Source organism: Panthera onca, chromosome C1, assembly GCF_046562875.1.
Source record: "Panthera onca isolate mPanOnc1 chromosome C1, mPanOnc1 haplotype 2, whole genome shotgun sequence".
NCBI classification, from domain to species: Eukaryota; Metazoa; Chordata; class Mammalia; order Carnivora; family Felidae; genus Panthera; species Panthera onca.
The window spans coordinates 58,543,464-58,565,229 of NC_138346.1; the positions used below are offsets into that span (position 1 = coordinate 58,543,464).

A 21,766-nucleotide genomic window follows, 5' to 3' on the forward strand; every position below is an offset into this window, starting at 1 on the left:
TATTCATAGAAAAATACCTTGCAACTTTGTTTCAGTCATTAGTTTCCCAGACACTAGTGGATATAATGTTAGCTTCTGTTCCTGGTTTCTGCCCTTCCTAAGAAAATTGTGTTTTGGGAATGGGCTTTGAGCAGTCTAAGTTGGTCCATTGCTGTGGTGCAAAAAGACCACAGTACTCTGTGGAGTCTTAAATACTAATAATTGTGTTTCATTTACATGTTTTCTGTCTTATGATCCAGCAAAATGTTGAATTGCTGCAGTCCTGTATATCATACGTTGAAGCATAGGCAGTGATGGAAGGAGGCAAGATCATTGGACACCAGCCCACTCAACTCTGGAAAATACCAACGAGCATCGTCACTGTTATCTAGCATTCTCTTACTGATCTTAGACTTTTACTTTGATGGTCCCATGTAGAAGAATTGGTGTTTGAGGAACTGAAGGTTTCCAGTGTTAGGGTAATCCTAGATCACTGGTGAAGCTATGAAAGCCCTCTTCATTTTCTTTTTATAGTCACTAAACTAAAATGAAGATAGAAGACCAGAGAAAGAACATTAGTTGTTATTCTTACCTCCTTATATCCTAGGAGCTTTTTAGGATCTCCCCAAATTTTGAGAATATGCGTATAAATTCATTGTTTTTCATTGTTGCAGATATTATACATATTAAGAGGTTATACTTTTCTATTTCAGGTCTTCCCTATGTATAGTTGAGTCGAACTTTTTCAAACCTCCTGATTAGGGCTGTCAAGCTTAACTTGTCACAGTCTCAACATTGAACGTATTAGCACAGCAGTGAACACTGTAACTGACTTTTGACCTCTGTCCCAGTAGAGTGGGGAAAACAGTTCCAGGACTTGACTTTGCTTCCCCCCCCCCCCCCCCCCCCCCCCCCCCCCCCGGACTTCCACTGTGGATCTGAATGCTACATTGCTACATCATGGCTGCTGATCTGCCACCCACTTCATCTTCTGTTTTTCTTTCCCAAACCTAGCTCACTCCTTTTTTAATCATCCTTAGCAAGAGTGATTCATGGTTTAAATATTACAGGAAGTAGAAATTTCAAGACTGTGGAAAAGTGTATCTGCATATTCTAGCAGCAGTTTTTAGCTTAGGAAAATTTGAAGCTGGGAAGAAATTACTGTTCTTGGCCTTACAGGACTTTTTCATAAAATGCAGACATTAAATGCCCTTCTTGTCACTAATCCAATCAAGATGACAAAACTTTAGAGGCGACTGGGTGGCTCACTTGGTTGAGTGTCCGACTTCAGCTCAGGTCATGATCTCACAGTCTGTGGGTTCGAACCCTGCGTTGGGCTCTGTGCTGACAGCTCAGAGCTTGGAGCCTGCTTCAGATTCTGTCTCCCTCTCTCTCTGCCCCTCCCCTGCTCATGCTCTGTCTCAAAAATAAATAAAAACATTAAAAAAGTTTTTTAAAAGATGTCAAAACTTCAGGATATCACTTTACTGTAGGCTTGAGAGGAGGCACTTCTTGGAGTTAATAGATTTAGTCTTTTTATAGGTGGCAACCCAAATTGATAAGTGGAAACTCTGTTTGGATGTGGCAACCAAAGAGCATGCTGAACATTTCATTGAAGGTTATACTCAAGCTTGAGCTACAGGGAAACCAACAGCAGTAAGATGACTTTAATAGTGTCAGGAGTGAATCTGACCAGAAGGGATTTATTATCCTTGGAAGCCAGTCTGGAAACCAAGTAGACATCTTAGGGTTTTTATTGTCCGTTCTTCAGCCTGTGATAGTTGTTGTGCCGTGTGGTCTGTGCTTGAAGTACTTCCTGAAACATTTGCATTCTGCCTCCAAGAAGTTGGCCTGGCCTTTCTTCTGCTCACATGAACCTCCTTAGATGTTCTCCTCCTAATGCATTTCACTTTTTATGTTGACTCCTTCTTAGTGCCTTCATATTTTTAAGTTTAGTCACCTGGCTTCACACCGTTGGTCTTGTTTCTGACATAGCACGCCTTTATCATAGTAGCGGTAGTGGCCAGGAGCATGCGATCCAGAGTCATACGACCTCAGCTCAAGTGCTGGCGCCACTGCTTGCGACTTTAAGCTAATGCCTTCGTCTCTCTCAAGTACCGGTTTTCTTATCTAGAAAATGGTGATGGTAACAGTACCTTATAAAGTTGTTCTTGAGGTATAAACGAAGTAAGTGTGAAAGCATTTAGTAAGAGCCAAGCACAATGTAAGTGTTCAGTGCAACAAAATTTATTGCTACCTACTAGGTATTGTCTTAGGCCAGTGGCTCTCAAACTCTTTCATCGCAGGACCCATTTAATGCTCTTAAACATTACCGCGGAACCTAAGGAGCATTTGTTTATGTGGGTCACATGTATTGCTGTTTGCTGTATTTGAAAATAGAATTGAGAAACTAAAAAAAAAAAATTATCAGTTGATTTTAAAATAATAATAAACCCATTACATGTTAACACAAAATTTTATGAAAATAACTATATGTTTAAAGTAGTGAGAAGAGTGGCATTCTTTTACAGTTTTACAAACCCTTTGAATGTCTAGCTTAAAAGAAATAAAGCTCATATCTGTAGTCATTTGTTGTGATGTGTTGTTTTGATTGGAGTATATGAAGAAAACTTATACAAGTATGTAGTTGGAAAAGAGGGAAGTATTTAATAATCTTTATTTTATTAAATTTTTTTAATGTTTTTTTATTTTTGAGAGAGAGAGAGAGAGACAGAGCACGAGCAGGGGAGGGGCAGAGAGAGAGAGGGAGACACAGAATCCGAAGCAGATTACAGGCTCCCAGCTGTCAGCACAGAGCCCAATGCGGGCTTAAACTCACGAACCACGAGATCATGACCTGAGCCAAAGTCAGACGCTTAACTGACTGAGCCACCCAGGAGCCCCAATAATCTTTTAAAATAGTGATTATTCTTTGATACTACACTAAAACTTGACAAGTGGTAGTTTCTTCAAGGTCAGTTGAAATGTAGACTCTGAAACCATATCAGTGAACATTTCATGGTGTTACATTAAAATCCATTGGTCTAGGGGTGCTTGGCTGGCTCAGTTGGAGCATGCAGCTGTTGGTCTCAGGGTTGTGAGTTTGAGCCCCGCGTTGAGTGGAGAGATTACTTAATAAAATAAAAAATCTTTAAAAAAAATCCGTTGGTCTATCTCGTCTGACTAGATCTTTCACCCATGCATGGTTTTGTACTATAATGTATTTTGTCATTTCAGAAACATTAGTTCATTGAGTTACACAGATTTTACAAATGTTAGCACATTTCACTATACAGTGTATTAACAAATCACATTCTTTAATATCACTATCAATCTTATGAGATAAGTCTTTAAATATTAACAAACTGTCAGGCTCATAATGGTGGATACAGTTTGCTCCAAATTCTAATGTTCATTTGAAAGCTTGGATTTTATGCCTGGCAATAAATACGGTCAGTTATTGTCATTGACGTGAGAAAGTAACTTTGTTCATTTTCAGGAAGATATCTACCAGATATAGCCAGGTCTGAATAGACACAGTTTGTCAGTCCTTCTTTCCAGTGAAATGGCGTTGAAGAAAATTGCAGCCAGTCCACCTCACAGCTTGAATGATCTCACATATGCTTGTCCCCAAGATAATATCCTGCTGTAGGGATGCCTTGTGCACACCTCTCCTCTTCTCACACAGAATATTAAAAAGATACATACTCAGTGGTCAAGATTTAATAAAATTAATGCTTTTTAAACTCCTTCATCAAGAATATTAAGTGAAATTGAATTAAAAAAAAAATTTTAATGTTTGTTTCTTTTTGAGAGAGAGACAGAGCATGAGTGTGGGGGTGCGGGGGAGCAGAGAGAGAGGCAGACACAGAATCCAAAGCAGGCTCTAGGCTCTGAGCTGTCAGCACAGAGCCCCACCCGGGGCTCCAAGCCACGGGCTGTGAGATCACGACCTGAGCCGAAGCTGGGACGCTTAACAGACTGAGCCACCCAGGCGCCCCTTGAATTTTTTTAAAGCCTGATTGCATGTGGTGGTGAAGGGTACAGTGACAACTGATAGTTTGGTGCTACTGCATTGCTTTGCACTGAAGCCCAGCAGTTTTACCCACCACAGCTTTTGCACGGAGTGTGAGAAAAGCAAATAACCTCTTAGTATAATTACGAAAATTGATCTTGTGCATCCCCTTGAAAGAGTCTCAGTGATCCACGAGGTCCACAGACCACACTGAAAATTGCTGTTCCAGGCACTGTGAAAGACAGATTCTTTGCCCTCATGAAACTTACATTCTACTGGGAAGAGACAAAAACAGAATTTGGTAAAGTGTTGGTACTTTAGATAGTTTACAGGTACTAAAGAGAAAAAATATGACAACTAATGAAATAGAAGAATATGAATTGTCAGGGGGTTTTGAGCATTTTAGATAGGGTGACAGAGAAGGCCTCATTTAGAGGAAAGAACTGAAGCAGGTGAGGGAGCAAGTCAGGAGAGATACCTGCGGGGAGGACATTCCAGTTCTAGGAAACAGCTACCTGGAAGTGTTTCTTGTTATGTTTCATAAATGGCAAGGAAACCAGAGACTGGGGAGGAGTAGGTGAGAGGAAAGAAGAGGTGAACCTAGCAAGGTACGAAGAACCCTCCAGAGTCTTGTGGGTCAGCACTTCCAAAAAATCACAGGCATGCACATCAGCTGGGGGTCTTGTGAAAATGCTATTTCTGACTCATAGATGGGAATTGGTCCTGCATTTCTGCATTTCCAACAAATTACTAGGTGAGGTCAATGTTGTGGTTCTCTTTGAGTAGCAATCTTGTAGGCATTTGTAAAGAGTTTGGCTTTTATTCTGCGTGACGTAGGAAGCCATTGGAGAGAATCTAGCAGAACAGTGGCCTATTCTCACATGTGTCTTAACATGGTCAGCTATAAATAATAGTAACAGTAGTGGATCTGTAATCACTTATCAAGAGATGTGTGTTAGAATTTTTCAGATTTTAGAATGGTAATACATTTCATATATATGTATTTTATGACACTCCAGCAATGTTTGAGAAAACACTCTGTAGTCATACATTGATATTTCTGCAGTGAAATGAACAGTCACACTCAACAGAATAAATAAAGACTGTAAATATTCTTTTTTTTTTAAAGTTTATTTATTTTGAGAAAGAGAGAGCATGTGGGGGAGAGGCAGAGAGAGATGGAAAGGGAGAATCTCAAGCAGGCTCCACACTATTAGTGTGGAGCCTGACGTGGGGCTTGAACCCACGAACCATAAGATCGTGACCTGAGCCAAAATCAAGAGTTGGACACTCAACTGAGCCACCCAGGTGCCCTAAGACTGTAAATATTCTTGTATCCATTCAGGTGAGGTTTTTGCCATCAAATGAATTATAAAGAATTATGAAAATACTTTTAGGTTTAGGACAGACCAGTGTTTGCTGCCAGATGAGTTATAAAAATACTTTTACTTTTCAAAACACTTGGATTTTAGAGTTGAGAAAAGATAGACCTTTGTATCTATCATACTTTCAGGTAGTTGCTCTTCCTGTCCCTGCACTGCAGGAACTTTTAAGACAAATAAGTCTATTACATGTTCATTTCAGGCCTTGTTGGATGCAGCTGTGGACAAGAGAGCGCTTTCATGCCCCAGGTCCTGCTCTCAAAGGAAGAAAAATAGGTACCTATCAATTTGGAACACAAGTTCTCATTTCCAAAGAGTTTTTTCATCTTGGCAGCCTGGACTGTCATGTGTGTAGTCAAAGCACATTTAATTAAAACATGCTGAGCATTTTATTATACCTTGGGACAGTTAGCATGTGCTTAGAATTATCCAGCTCTGCTCATTTGTGGTTAACACAATATTACTTCCATATCAGACTCTGCTTTCTTTCCTACAGCTCTGACCTGCCTTCTTCCACATTTGGCCCCACGTCTTGTAATCTAAAGCAAACTTCTCTGTGTTCTTCACAATCCGCTTTTTTTTTTTTTTTTTTCTTTAGGTGACTGGTTTTCCCAGAGAAGTCCAGTTTAAAAGAAATGCAGTAGGAAATTATCATGATAAAATATGTTGCTATCTTTTCCCATCTCCATTATCTGTGATGTCAAATTATTACTAATAGGAGCATTATCTCTCTTTTCCCAGTAGAGTTTCACTTAAGGGTTATTATATCCCTGCTCTGAGTACCTGTCTTCTTGATAAAGCTTGAAAACACTGATATAAGGCAAGATTTTGAAAGGTTGCTGTTTTAATGCTTGCTGGCAAAATGATATGTTGACTCTCATCATTAAGGAATCCTAACTATTATATGGAATCTGTGTCCAAAAAAATGCACATTCTAATAAACACATTTTAGTGCAACTGCTAAGCCCGAGAAAATGGCGATAGACTCCTTTTGCTACAAAACTATGTTGGTTTATGGGAAATGCGTGGGTTGGGAATAATTGTCTGAAGGATGAATAACAACTAAGAGAAAAACATTGCAGCTTTTCCTGTAAGAAAAGAACAAGGAAGATACACAGTGGACCCTTGGTGGTTGCAGGGATAGGGGTGCTGACCCACCCACCTCCACACAGTTGAAAATACAAGTGTAACTTTTGATTCCCCCAAAACTTAACTACTAAGCCTTACTAATAATAAATATTTTGTAGGTTGTATGTATTATATACGTATCCTTAGAATGAAGTAAGCTAGAGGAAGTAAAATGTTATTAAGAAAATCATAAAGAAGAGAAAGTACATTTACAGTACTGTACTGTAGTTATCAAAAAAAAAAAAAAAAAATCCATGTATAAGCGGACCTGCACAGTTCACACCTGTGTTGTTCAAGGATCAACTTTGTACTGTTTCTACTGAAGGAAATGAGAGCATTTGAGACAACAGGGTTATGGTTCTTAGATAACTATCTGGGAAGATCTCCAGTAAAAGTATAGTTTTACTTGGTTGTTTTCCAGAACTTGTATTTATAAAAAGTGAAAATTCTGCCAGGAGTTTTCATGTGATTACATTTTTATTGTCTGTAACTTCAAGTGCTGTGGATGGTTAAAAGTCTAAGTTATTGGATTTGGAAGAAGTGTTAATCAGGTATATTTTTGTGTGTGTGGTGAAATGTCTATGCCATATGGTATATTCCTTTAAGGATGAATTACAAGGACTTCATAAAAAGTTAATTCATTGCCGTCTGATTTTAGGTGTGTGAGCTATAGAGAAATCAAGTAGAAGGGTATACTTTTTTTTTTTTTTTTTTTGCTATTATTGAGTTTCGTGTCATCTATTTTTTGTGGAAGAGGGTTTTAGGAAATAATGTCCTGTTATTAAAGGTGAGTTTTTTTACTTCACGAAATCCAAACGAGAGCCATTTGAGAATGTTGAGAAGTTACCGGGAGGCTTGGTGGCAGTTAAGTCTCCTCTTGAAGTTCTCCGTTAGAAACCTGGTGTTAAGTAGGCCTATCTGAGGACTTTCTGTTAATGTGCCAACAAGTTGGATAAACAGTATCAGAAATTATCATATTCTTTAAAGAGAAAACCTCAGAGAGATATGACTTGCTGTCTAGAAGAAGAAACAGTAGGTTGGAAAATGACAACCCTTACCTTTGAATTGAGCTGAATGACCCAGTTCCTGTGTATAGCAAAGTTTCCAAGCCTATAGTGAAAACTTTGAGTAAGCAGAAAGACTTTGTGTAGTCTGCTTGCGAGGTCTGCCAAGTTGGTTAGAGGAAACATTGCTTAGGTCTTCATTAAAAGCCAAACTTGAGTTTTAAAAAGGAGAGGTTTCCAAGTTTGGTTCACATCTCATTTAGGAGGCTTTGTTGGCCCCATGCTGTGTGTGCATGGTGAAGAGATGAACGCTGCATTTGCAAAATATTTGGTTTTAGAGATCTTTGATGAAACAGAATGTGAGCACTGTAGTTACAGTCAGAAATTTTCTTCCATGTATTAGCAGTTCTGGGTCATTATTCTCTGAAGAATTAAAAACAATTATCTTTGGGTTTAAAAATAGTTTATTTCTGTCAGAATTGTATCATGACACATCAGTTCTCAACTTGGAACAGTTTTAAATGACTTTGTGTTTTCTAAGGGTGAATTTAACTGACCTGATTTGGCCATCACTTTCCAGAGTGAATTTTAATTATCTTAGTTGAAATGCTTCCTTCCCACGTTTTGAAGCATTTTCTAGGAAAGAAGTTTAGTCAAGGTAGGAGATACCTAGAAACCTAGTGAAGCACTTTTTTATTTGTTCCTTGTTGAAATTGTTTATGTTATTATGAGCCTTTTTTTCCTCTGAATTTTCATATTCTAAGAAATACATTTCTTTTAGAGTAAGAAGTTTGGTTGTTTTCTTTGTGATTCTCAAATATTAGCAGTAGTAATTATTTGGTATTTATTGTGGATTTTATGCCCTTGTTCTTTTAAAAAGATCACTTTATAGTAAAATAGACTTTTGTGATCACAAGCATCTCATTATTTTAGTATGCCAGAATTTGGTACAGAAACAGAATAGCAACATGTCATTAATGCCTTTCATTTTCTGATTAAAGCAGGACAGGGAATCTCTTGCCAGTTGGTTGAAAGGTGGGTCTTCATTTGAAGGGGAGAAAAACTCTTTTTCTTGTCAATAAATGTCATTCTTTTTACAGAAATCAAAATTGCTAATTTTCAAACCAAAGACAATCTGAAACAAATGTTCTTTAAAACATTAATCACAGTTTTTGAGTGTTCATGCCTCATTAGTCTAAACCTCATTTAAAATGCAACATAGTCCTTTTTGAGAAAAATCCATCCTATTGTTAAAAACTTTTGGTTTGAGCCTAAAACAAACAGCTTAAATTTAACATTCGAGTCTGTTCTACGGTGAACTATTTATCTTTTAAATAAAAAGTTAAGCAGATTTAAACTTAACAGAAAAAATATTGTTCTAAACCAAAGAATTCATTTAACGTAACTATATAATGATACACAAACTATTCACATAAACAGTGAAAAAATTTTGTTTTGTTTTCTAAAGTCAGTCATTTTGAACAATATGCATAGACATACTGGATATAAATAGGATCCAGTTGGAGAGAGCACAAAGATTTACTCAATCATACAAGGTTTAAGAATTTCTTTTTAATGTTTATTTTTGAGAGAGAGAGAGTGCGAGCAAGGGAGAGACAGAGAGAAAAGGAGACAGAGAATCTGAAGCAGGCTCAGGCTCTGGGCTGTCAGCACAGAGCCCGATGCAGGGTTCAAACCCACGAACCATGAGCCAAAGTTGGACCTGAGCCAAAAGTCGGACGTTTAACCAACTGAGCCACCCAGGTGCCCCAGTCATACAATGTTTTATATTTATTCTAAAAATTCAGCATATTAAGATATTTTATAAATATATTTAATCATGTCAATAAATGAACATTTTGAGTACCTCCCAAATAGCCCTAATATTGTAAATTATATCCTATCAAAGATATTATTCTAGATATATTTTCTTAAGATTTTTTAATCATTGTTTAAAGAGACAGATGAGCATTTTGAAATTTTTAATATTAAAGGAAAATTGAATGTCCTGAAAATACTAATACTTAGAGAGAAAAGCACAGAAGAAAATTATAGCAAAGATAAGTTTAACATTAGGACTTGCTTAAAATCTGTATCTTCAAGTTTTGAAAAGCAAGAAAAAATTGGAATAATTTTTTATAGACATGACAAAATATGTAAAAGTAAAATTTCCTTGACTCACAATTCTAGCAGTTAACCAAAAAGAAAAGAAAATTTAATTATGCAACTTATCTTTTTCTTAATGAAAGCTTCCCATTCAGCAGATTCGATTAGAACAGAGAGAAGAGGGAAATGAGGACCTGCAACGAGATTCTGAGGGGAATTCAAAGACCGTAGAGGAAGATGATGCCTCAAAATGTGTACATTTGCCACAAAGCTTATATTTGATTCCCAGGCCTCTGAGACTGGGAGTATGATTTCTAGGGTAGTGTGTTCATTTCAAGAGCCCACTCAAAAAATTAGTCTTGTGGAGTTTGTTAAATGGGACTTTTTTTTAAAATTTTTTTTTTTTAACATTTATTCATTTTTTGCAAGACAGAGAGAGACCGAGCATGAATGGGGGAGAGGCAGAGAGAGAGGGAGACACAGAATCTGAAGCAGGCTCCAGGCTCCAAGCTGTCAGCACAGAGCCCAATGCGGGGCTCAAGCTCACGGACCGCAAGATCATGACCCGAGCCGAAGTCAGCCGCCCAACCAACTGAGCCACCCAGGCGCCCCGAATGGGACTTTTCTTTATCTGAATCAGTTTCCACGGTTTTCTCTTCTTACAGATAGTTAACTTACACTTTTAGTTTTTAACAGTTTTTTTTTCCCTCCTTAGCACAAATGTAATATATTCCTTGAATACTTTTTTTTTTAAAAAAACCACATAGTCTTATAAGACAAGTAAAAAACACCATCTAGAGAAACTTCATTCTTCCTGGTTCTGGGAAAAAATAATGCCCCCACAGCCTAGGGCATCCATTGTATGTAATAAGTTAACTTCTCTCCTGTGCTTCTAGGGAGACACTGGTTATCTACCATACGTGGGGGAACTGAGAAAATAGTCACTCAGAACGTTTCCTGTGCTAGGTGGGTCAGATGAGGAACCTGAATGAGAAAGGCTGATGTAGAGCTCATGAATGTGACTTAAATGATGGTATGTTATTCTAGATCTTTCATATTCTGTCTCGTTGGCTCTCTGCCCCCATATGTATGTACACACACACATCTTTTCTTTCATTTCTAAAAGTGCGATCAGACGGTACATACTAATCAACTTGGTCTTCATTTTCCATACAGTTTACTGATCTCTCTTTTTTTCTTTTGGCTTTCTGCATTTATTTGTTTAGATTTTGCTTACAGTCACATAGGAGAATGTCTCGAACAGAACCTTTCTACTTTTCCACTTGCTTAGACGCACCTGTGACTTCTGAGCCCATTATTCCCCACCTCTGCGTCTTTGCTCCGTCAGTATTACTGGCAAGTATTCTTTCTTTCTTTCTTTTCTTTTCTTTCTCTTTTTTTTTTTACTGGCTATTTCTTCTACCTCATGAGAATTGAGAATTGGTCTGGGCCTGACGGTAGCACCCCTCTCTCGGCAGACATCTGAGTATTTAGTGGGAAGTAAGTACCAAGCAGAAGAAAACACATTTCATTACTTGTGGATGCTTCCTGGACAACTCAGCCCAGGATCCCTCCAGTGCCTGCATCTCAAGCTTTCCTCAACATGTCTTTTATTTCAACCAGTCTGCATTATTCGTGGTTCCTCAAACACTTCTGAACTCTCTTGTTTCTGTGTCCTTATCACTGTATTCCCTCTGTTCAGAATGGTGTTCTTCCTCTTACCTCCAGTCTCCTTTCCTTAGCTCCTTGACTTTAAAAATCATCGGTCTTTGAAAACTCTCATCAGAGGATACCATCTCTGTTTTTCTTTCTTGGCGCTCTGGTTAAAAGTGACTCCTCCTTTCCTTCTTTTCTTTCGTCAGTTCAGCAGATACTTATTGGGGACCTGTTCTTGCCAGGAATTTTGACAAAATCATGGTTTTACTTCTATTATCTTGTTTGTGTAATAATGTCCACCTTATTTTCCTAAATAAATTACATCTGGACCCACCTTGTAACTGACATTCTTACCCAAAGGTGTTTAATACATATTTACTGAGTGAACGAAACTTTCTGATTATTTTAACATTGTCTGTGGCAGCATAACTTTTTTTTCTTATAAAATTTTCTTTTGTGTAGATAGAAAAGTATTACTGACACTTAAATGTGATGGAGAAAATCTTCTAATGGATTTTGTAGGTATGTACTTAATTTAAAGACTCGTCCATACCATACTAAGGTTATTTTAAGCAGCTGTCCCTGAGTTTTTAAGATGGTTTTAAGGTGAGCTGTCCCTGAATCATATGTTGTCTGGCTGTCATTCTCAGTCATGCTCTAGTGATGGAAGTCTGTCACGTTTATAAGCTTGGCGTGGGTGGTTTCCCTGACGGAATCAAAAAGGGGGGAGGGGAGCCCTAGAGACTGCCAGCTGAAGGCAGATCACAGACATTTGGGACTTATTGGCCTGTAACTTCCTTTCAACAGGCTGAAAGGACTTTAAAGTGCTAAAAGACCACACGATTTCCTCTCTTTTCTTCGCTACCTTTTGTATTTCTTTTCTTAGTTGAAATGTATCTTAGCCCACCATACCCCATATCCTAGATATGCCAAAAAGATCACGATTTAAAACAGTTCTTCCCAAAGTATGGTTTGGGGACCTCTGGGGTTCCTCAAGTTTTTTTCAGTTTCCACAAAGTTAAATTAGAATAATAAGACAACATTATTTGCCTTTTTCACTCCTCTTCTCTCACAAGTGTCTGCTTGAATCTTCCAGAAGGTACATGGCAAGTGATACTACAATAGGTTAAATATAGAGGCAGGTATGAGAATCTGTCTTCAATTAGACCAGACACGAAAAAAATTTGCAAAATGTAAAACAAATACTTGGTTTTGAAAAAATAGCTCTTTTTCATAAAAGTGTTAAAATATAATGCCCTTATTATTTAACAAATTAGCAACTAAAAATTTTATTAAAACAAATGAAAACAAATTAAAATTTGTCAGTTTTATAATGTGGTTCGTATCAGTAGATATTAAAAGCTCTTTAGAATCTGGATTTTTGAAACCAAAAGTTTGAGAACCACTGGTTTAAGAGATGTAAAATATTTAAAGAAGAACAGACTTTTTTTTTTTTGTGGATGTTTTTATTTATTTTTGAGACAGAGAGAAAGCAAGAGCCGGGGAGGGGCAGAGAGGGAGAGTTGGGGAGATAAGAACCTAAGCGGGCTCTGCCCTGACAGCAGAGAGCCCAGTGCAGAGCTCAAGCTCATGAGCTACGACATCATGACCTGAGTCAAAGTCGGACACTTAGCCAACTAAGCCACCCAAGCAACCCCAGACTTTCTTTTTTATGTCTGTTTTATTTTTGAGAGAGAGGTAAGGGGGGGGGAGGGGCAGGGACAGGGAGAGAGGGGGAGAGGATCCGAAGCAGGCTCTGTGCTGATGGCGGAGGGACCATTGCGGGCTTGAACTCAGGAACTGTGAGATCATGACCTGAGCTGAAGTCAGTCACTTAACCAACTGAACCACCTAGGGCCCCAAGAAAACAGACTTTTAACAAATTACAAGATAAAGTCCTTTTGATGTAGTCAAGGTGTCTTCAAGCTGGAATATACAGTAATTGAACATACTGGTTTCTAGTTGCTGGGCATTTAGGTTGAGTCCAGTTTTTCAGTCTTAAAGGAATATTGCAGTGATATTCTTCTATATTGCTATTTTCCAGACATCCTTAATTGTTTTACAGTAAATTCCTAGAATGAGAACAGAACTGCTGGGTCAGAAGGTATGCAGAAGGAACTGACATGACCTGTTATATAACTTCAGGGGCCAAGTATGCCCCCCTGTTTGTTGTTGGTGTTGGTAATCAGTGCCCCAGTTATCAGGAAGTCCAGGGTCTTTCTCTTTAGGTAGCCTCTTCCTGTAGGTTTGAGCCCCTGAAGTCTTAGTCCCACAGTGGTCCCATCCTCTTCCAAATGCAGAAGGAGAGGTGCAGTGTAACAGTACACTCTCTGTCTTCCTTATTTTTATCAGTTTCTGTCAGTGTTGAAGACTAGCCCCATATTGTTTGTGATAATTGCTTATCTAATGCCGCTGGGATCCTGTTTCTGGTCAGACTTGGCCCAGGTCATGTGGTAGGGTCCCCTCCCTAAGGAAAGGAAAAAAAACCCTCAAGGCAACCTTGCTATTCGCGTACTTGACAACATCCTTCACGACCTTGTAACATGAGACCACTTAATCAGACTACATGTTTGTGTGTTACCATATATGGGAGACAAAGAAGTAAACAATATATTTAAAAAACTACACCCGTGGCGTTCGGGGCTGAGTTCTTTGGGTACGAACCCGACTGAGCGATGCCGGCAGGAATAAAGTTGCTTCCTGGGAAGAAGAGCCTCTGTGTCACCACTCTCTGTGCGAGAATCCTGCTACGATCACAGTAGTGACCCCACGTGGAGGTCCGGATTGCAGTTTGCTAGTTCATGCTCTTATACTCAATGATTTCAGTGTACCAGGGAGGATGAGGATGCTTCGTGCATCAGTCTCTTGCTGGGTCAGAATCTGTCCTCCCCAATAAACCCATAAGCACTTTTGTGTGGCCCCAGATCACCGGTTCAGTTAATCCATTTTCAAGGTCATTTTATTTCAGGAGTGTCTCTGCCTTTTCCTGCCAGTGGAACTTGGTTTGGATTATGAGTTTCTTCTGGAGCAGAATTCTTTAACTTTGAATCTGAGGAATCAAAGATTGGAGTGATGTTTCTTCCCTTCCAGAAGGACTTAGCGTCCTAGAAAAATCCGTCTCCCCAACTCTAGCAACTAACTCTGCCCACTAAGAGGTTGGGGCTTGTTTCTCTAAGTCATCTAGCCATGCCCCCTCCATGGGCTGCTTTCCCCTGATTCTGAGGACAGTGGTGCCTGCCCGTTGCCTAACTTGGTCAACAAAAAGACCAAGGTGACCTAAGGCTCCCTGAGCATTAGAAAGATTGTCATAATTTTTAAGGGTTTTCCTTCAAAGAGCATCTTATTTGAGCTCTGTCATAACAGGTGCCTGTTAAACACTTTGAAAGGCTTAGGATAAGTATTGCTAATTGCTCTCCAGAGAGGTTGTGCCAGTTGACACTCCCATCAGCAGAAAAATACATGGCTAGGAAAAGACTTTTAAAACCCAAACTTCACTCAAGGGGTGCCTGGGTGGTTCAGTCGGTTAAGCGTCTGACTTTGGCTCAGGTCATGATCTCAAACCGTTCACGAGTTCAAGTCCCGCATTGGGCTCTGTGCTGACAGCTCAGAACCTGCAGCCTGCTTCAGATTCTGTGACTCCCTTTCTCTCTGCCCCTCCCCCGCTGGCGCTTTGTCTCGCTCTCTCAAAAATGAATAGACCTTAAAAAAATTCAAACAACCCCAAACTTCACTGTTAAAAGTCACTAAATCATTAGAATTGTTTTAATATTAAAGGAAACTCAAACTTTTCTCCCACTATTTCTTGGTTATTTGCTAAATGCTCATTTTATTTGGCCACATAATTGTGATCTGTAGCATCTTGAATAATAATGCCTTCTGTAATATAGTAGGTATACAGGGAAGAACAAAATAATAAGAAGAGAACGCACAGCTGAAATCATTGGCAGTGGCCTGAGGCTAATATGGTAACATCATTATGTTTTTAAATTCACTTTTGGTGAGGGCAGAAGAGGGTACTCATTTACTAAAGCTCTCCTAAGCGTAGGGTGCTTTATGTATGACACCTAATTTGATCCTCACAAGAAACCTGTATTGTCACTATTCCCATTTCAGATGATGATATTATTCCATTTTATAGATAAAGAATAAGATACAGAGAGGTAGTGAATTTCCTAAAGCCACACAGCTTTAGGTAAAAGTTGATGTTTCCCTAAGAAAGGCTTATCTAGGACTGGATACACAATTCTCCAGAGGCAGGATTTTGAGAATTAGCCTCTTTCTCACCTTCTCCAAAGTCAAAGCAACCTGCAGAAGGCTATCTATCACTGCTTGGGTACAGGCTTTGTACAGCGTTTGTGAGGAATTAGGGCTAACTACAAAGTTAGAGGGCACAGTCCCAAAGGCTTCCTTAATCCTGACACCCCCTCAGGTTTGATAATTCACTAGAAGGACTCCTAGAACTCACTCACAGTCAGGATTTATTACAGGGAAAGGTACAAATTGTAATCAGCCGAGGGAAGAAGCATGTACAGCCAGGACCAGGAGAAGGACAAAACGTGGAGCTCCCCTTGTCCTCTCTGTTTAAAGCCCCCACACATAGCGATGAAGTGCTTTCTGAGGTTCCGAAGCTCAAGAAGGCTGTGATGCCTCTTACGGAGAAGATACATGTGTTGGATAAGTTTCACTGAGGCATGAGTTACAGTATACAGCTGTTGGCTGTGAGTTCAGTGCTAATGAATCACAATATTTATTAAATAAGGTGTCTTTAAACAGAAACAAATAAACAAGGTTATGTATTCATAGGTTGATGAGAATGTTGTGACCAGAGGCATATAGGAACCTAACTTTGTGTTTTCCCCAAGGAACAGTGGTTCAGTATTCACTAATTGAGTGTTCAAGGTGACTCTGTAGAATAGAACTTGAAATAACGAGAAGCAACTGTATTTGCTGCTTTACTTCGTTACTCATTTATTCATGTCATCTTTTATTTGTTCATTAAAAAATATATTTGAACACTCCTGGGTGCCAAGCAATTTCTACATGACTTAGAATTTCCTTTGTGTGTTCTTATGCCTATCGTTAATAGTCTTGCTGTAGCCCTCTGACTCCAAATATTTGTGTGGTTTACGATAACATAAGTGAAGTGTTGCCATTTTAAAGGTTGAGGGGAATGTTTTGAGTCTATGATCATTTTTACTTGACCTACATATGCTAGATTCAGCCTTCTCCATAAACTTTTCGTAAATTTACTTACCTCCGTGGAGACCAGGATTTTTTGGACCAGATTCCTTGATGGGTTCATGTCGGGTGGTAGCAGAACCAGGTGAGGTAGCTAGCCACGTATTCCCACGCCGAGACGCTGTGTCAGCCGATTTAGCTACATGGTATTGCAGGCAGAGCTTTTGACCAGCAAAATTATTACTGAGCTGTGCTTTACTGATGAGATGCCAGACCACACTGGTACCTCTCCTTTTTCTAACTCTCCCCATCTCCCGCACGTGTTTTTATTTCCATCTCTTTCCACATCCTCTTTTACACTGTCGCCTAAACCCTCATTCAAGCAGAGTGAGGGGAAATGGACTTGAGAAGCAGATGTTCACCTCATGGTCTTTGTGGCTCCCTGGATACTCTCCTCCACTGAAGTGTTTCTTCTTTCCTGGTTTTGATTGTTCATGATATATGAAGACATTAAGTACCTTGCTGCTCTTCTCTCCTGAAGTTAGTAAAACCAGTTACACTGGAATCCTCCAGATACGATGGGGAGATACACTTATGAGGATTAAAACTGTTATCTGGTGAATTTGACTGAAAAAGAAAAAATTCCAATAATTTCAGGGATCTGAGAATCCCTTAATTGTAGAATTAAGCCCAAAGATACAAAGACTTTATTGACTATCAGTGACTGTGAGAAATGAGTGCATGCTGTAAAAATTAACCTTGGTGTTTTTATGTGCTAAACAGTTGAATAAATACAGTCACTTTCTTTGAACATCTTTGTGAAACTGTACTCCCAAGAAAATAAAGATCAAGACTAAAAAGCCTCTGAATGTCCTTTAGAGTCTTAACACGATGCCTAGAACACAAAGACATCAACAAACATATATTAAGTATATATTAATATAACTTAATTTAATGTATATTAACCATATGTGATTAAGATATAAATATTCAGTAATGTTAACTTGGTGTTTATTCTTCCAGATACAGATGAATATAGACCTCCTGTTTGGAAATCTTACTGTAAGTATGCAAATAATTTTAAATTGGGTGGGTTATAGTGCTTTATAAGTGATATAGAAATATTAAAATCATTAGGTATGAAGATTCATTTTGTACACATTATTGAAAAATTAATTTATAGCAGGGTTTGGGAACAGCGTAGAGGTAGTAATTGTGGGAAAACAGGAGTGTTTCCATAAGGTCTGTCTATGGTTTGCATGTCTGGAATGCATCTCATCTCTCTGAGCTTGCATGAAATTCCATATTGAACTTGAGGCCACTTGTTGACATTGGCTGATAAAAACTAATGAAAAGAGAAGCTAACTGAGAATTCAAGCAATCTAATTATTCTCAGATCCTAATTCTTTATATGGAAAAGAACTATGGGCTATATAAATGATAAGTCAGGAGGCTGTCTTCATAGAATGAATGGATGAAAACAGGCAAAAGTGGTTTTGTTTTGTTTTTGTTTTGTTTTGTTTTGTTTTGTTTTGTTTTGTTTTGTTTTAGGAATTGCTTTCCTGCATATGAGAGACCTCTGAATTCTATTTTGCTCTTTAAACTTTGCATTAGAATAAAAATCTTTTCAAAAGAGTCTAGGCTCTTTGCCCTTTATTACCCCTTCCTTGTCTTTGAGAATATTGTTTCCTCAAGTAAAAGATATTTCAGATTTTTTAAAAGTGGAAATGGGATTAATACAATCAAAGTAGCCTTAAAAAGAAATCCATGAATACACTACTGCTGACGCCATTACTGTAAGTTTTTGTTTATGTATGGAGTTGCATAAGCAACCTGAGAAACCTGTACTTTAGACATACATTATCAACACCTTTGTAAGTGTTGAGTTATCCTAAGTTTTGATATTTGTAAGTTGCCGAAATTTGCCGCCTGCAGGATCAGCTATTCAGATTCTTGGTTTTGTGTTCCCAGAACAACAGATAGTTTTATTTCAGCAGGTTGCTACTTTGGGCTACTTATAGTAAGCAAAATATGAATAATCTCTAGAAATATTGCCATAGAGACTTTTTCCCCACCCCTGCCTGTGCCTTTTTTGTTTATGGGAAGTATAGTTCAAAGAATGTATAAAAATGACTAATGTTCTTCTTAAAAATTTGTCTCGCAATATCATTGACTAAAAACCTATTTAAAATTCTTGTCTGCATTTTCTGGTTTTCAGTGTACCTTTGTTCTCTTTGTTCTGACTTGTACCTTGCACATTTTTTATGTAAGAGCATCTATGAAGCCTCACACTGTTGTGGAATCATGGTGATGATTTTTTTTCCTCTGAAGAATATTGATCACTAAATGTAGTATAGGCAGTTTGTATTTCTGTATCTCTAAATGTCTCCTAGTAGTCATCATTTTAAAAAAATGGCATATTTCTTTTTTTATTTTTATTTTTGGAGACAATTCTGCTACTGAGTTTCAGTTTTTTGTTTTTTGTTTTTTTTTTTAGTAACCTCAATGCCTGAGCTCCCCACAGGATAATTCTAAAACTTTACAAATATGAACCAATAGGAAAATAGAACTAGCAAGAAGTCTAAGTTGAGGATTTTTATTATTTATTACAAAAAATTTTTTAATGTTTATTTATTTTTGAGAGAGAAACAAAGAGTGTAAGTGGGGGAGGGGCAGAGAGAGAGGGAGGCAAAGAATCCGAAGCAGACTCCAGGCTCTGAGCGGTCAGCACAGAACCTGACACGAGGCTCGAACTCAAAAGCTGTGAGATCATGACCGGAGCCCAAGTCGGACATGACCTGAGCCAAAGTCAGAGGCTTAACCAACTGAGCCACCCAAGCACGCTTAAATTCAATAATATGCGATTATATATGTAGAAAGAGAAGAAAAATTCCCTCCCAGAGATAAACTTAGATATACATAAACATACTTTCTCTGATGACCACCGTGTTCTATTCTCATTCTTTCTTCATTACAAATCAACCGGAAGTGAGGCTAGAATGTCGTGGTATTGGTGTAATTTTCACTGATTCATTTTCAGATACTCTGAAAATTATCCTTTCCTTGGCAAATTATTTCAGTATCTGAATTCCTTCTTTTGCTGCATTTACTCTATTTGAAGAAGTGGTAACTTTGGCTCAGAAATTTTGTTTTTAGGGGAGATTATCTTTGAAGATAGATGTTTGCAATATAAATAGGGGAGAAAAACACATCTGTTACTTCTACCATAATCCTAATTTTAGTTTCAAGTTTGACATGTAATAATGTGCTTCAAAAATCGATAATCATTGGGGCGCCTGGGTGGCTCAGTCAGTTAAGCGTCCAGCTTCGGCTCAGGTCATGATCTCTTGGTCTGTGAGTTTGAGCCCCTCGTCGGGCTCTGTGCTGACAGCTCAGAGCCTGGAGCCTGCTTCGGATTCTGTGTCTCCTTTCTCTGCCCCTCCTCTGCTCATGCTCTGTCTCTCTCTGTCTCAAAAATAAACAAACATTAAAAAATTAAAAAATATACACATATATAACCATTATTTGCTTCTATTAGAGACGTGCCTTATGTAATACAACCACCAAGAATTCAGGAAAATAAAGGGCCAGATTTTGGAGAACACAGCCAAATACCCAGTACTAATTTGTTACAAGGTAAAAAGACATTTGTGTGGATTATGATTTTTCTATTTATGCTTGCCTTTGGGCTTTCACTAAGTTTAGTTTGTTTTATTTTCTTCGTGTTGCTCTTAACAGATTTTAATTTAATAACAAATAGAACTGTACCACAGTTTTCTGTAAAAAGCAGCCAGTTTGTGATTCCTAATATATTTATGCTTTCTACATAAGGGCAATTTAGAATTGTTTGTCATAGCAGAATATTAGAAAAAACCTAAGTGTCTGCCATAGGAGAGACATAGGTTAACTGAACAACCTATAACACCAAAAAGAACGAGGAAGATATCTGTGAGCTGATGTGGAATGATTTACTTTCTGTCTTTACAGTATATCAGCTGCAGCAGGAAGCCCCTCATCCTCGAAGAATTACCTGTACTAATGAGGTGGGTGTGATGCGACTGTTATAAGAACGTGTCTCTCAAGTGATGAATCACTGTCTTCTACTCCTGAAACCAATATTCCACTCTATATTAACTAACTAGAATTTAAATTAAAATCTGAAAAAAACACAACCACCACAAACCAACAAAAAACCAAAATGTCTCTCGGTCATCTGTTTACCAAACTTTCACCTTCCTCCCGTGGCATGGTTATTTGTGGGATTGGTCAGTTATGTTAGTTAGCTTCATAAAGTTGTACTTGAATGCATCTTTCTTAACGTTCTCCTCAGTTGCACTGTCACTTTTTAATGGACTATTTGGAGTATAGAATGTGACAGTGTAGTTTCAAGTGATGTTAGTATTCTTCTCGGTTAAGTCACACATTCTTCAATAAAGTTTGAAGGCATTATTGAAGTAACTTTTCCATTAAAAGAAAGATTTATATTGTGGTTTTGAAAATGAGCAGAGGACATGAACGGTACTTATCACCGTATTTTCAGTACTGAAAAGATGTTCAACTTCACAAACAATAAGAGAAATGCAAATTAAAATACACAGAGAGACCATTTCCACCTTTTTAGATTGGCAAAAGTTCAAAAGATTAGACTATGCTTAGTTGGTAAGTCTGTGAAGAAACAAACACTCTCATATATTGCTGATGGGAATGTGAAGTGTTACATTTTATGAGAATTTTGTGGTATCTGACAAATCGATACCTGCATTTACCTACCAGTCCCAATTTCTAGTGATTTACCCTGATGAATTACCTGTACAAATATGGAATTATATACACCCAAAGTTTTTTATTAGAGGATTATTTGTAATAGCAGAATATTAGGAAAAAAACCTAAATATCAGTCCATAGGAGACTGTGAATAAACTGTGATATTAAAAGGAATAAGGAAGTTTCTGTGAACCGATACAGAATGATTTCCAGATAGAAAGTGTATACGCAGACATACCTTGGAGATATTGTAGATTTGGCTAGACCCACTGCAATAAAGCCAATATTGCAATAAAGAGAGTCAAATGAATTTTTTTGTTTTTTTGTACATATAAAAGTTATGTTTACACTATACTATAGTCTTTTAAGCATGCAATAGCATCATGTCTAAAAACAATTTACACACATGAATTTAAAAATACTTCATTGCTAAAAATGCTGTCATGTAAGCTTTCAGTGAGTTGTAATCTTTTTGCTGGTGGAGGTTCATGCCTCAATACTGATGGCTGCAGTTGATCAGTGTGGCTGGTGAAGGCTGGGGTGGCTGTGACAGT

At 38.1% G+C, this 21,766-nt stretch overlaps 1 protein-coding gene across 1 annotated transcript in view; it reads left to right on the forward strand.

Annotated features, from left to right (window-relative positions):
* The window catches only part of CHN1 (chimerin 1), a 203,131-nt gene that overhangs the window by 30,741 nt on the left and 150,624 nt on the right, over positions 1–21,766 (forward strand). Inside the window, exons 3-4 of the mRNA XM_060621788.3 lie at positions 17,472–17,510; positions 20,436–20,491. Of these exons, the coding sequence (XP_060477771.1) occupies positions 17,472–17,510; positions 20,436–20,491 (95 nt within the window). The remainder of the gene's footprint in view (positions 1–17,471; positions 17,511–20,435; positions 20,492–21,766) is intronic.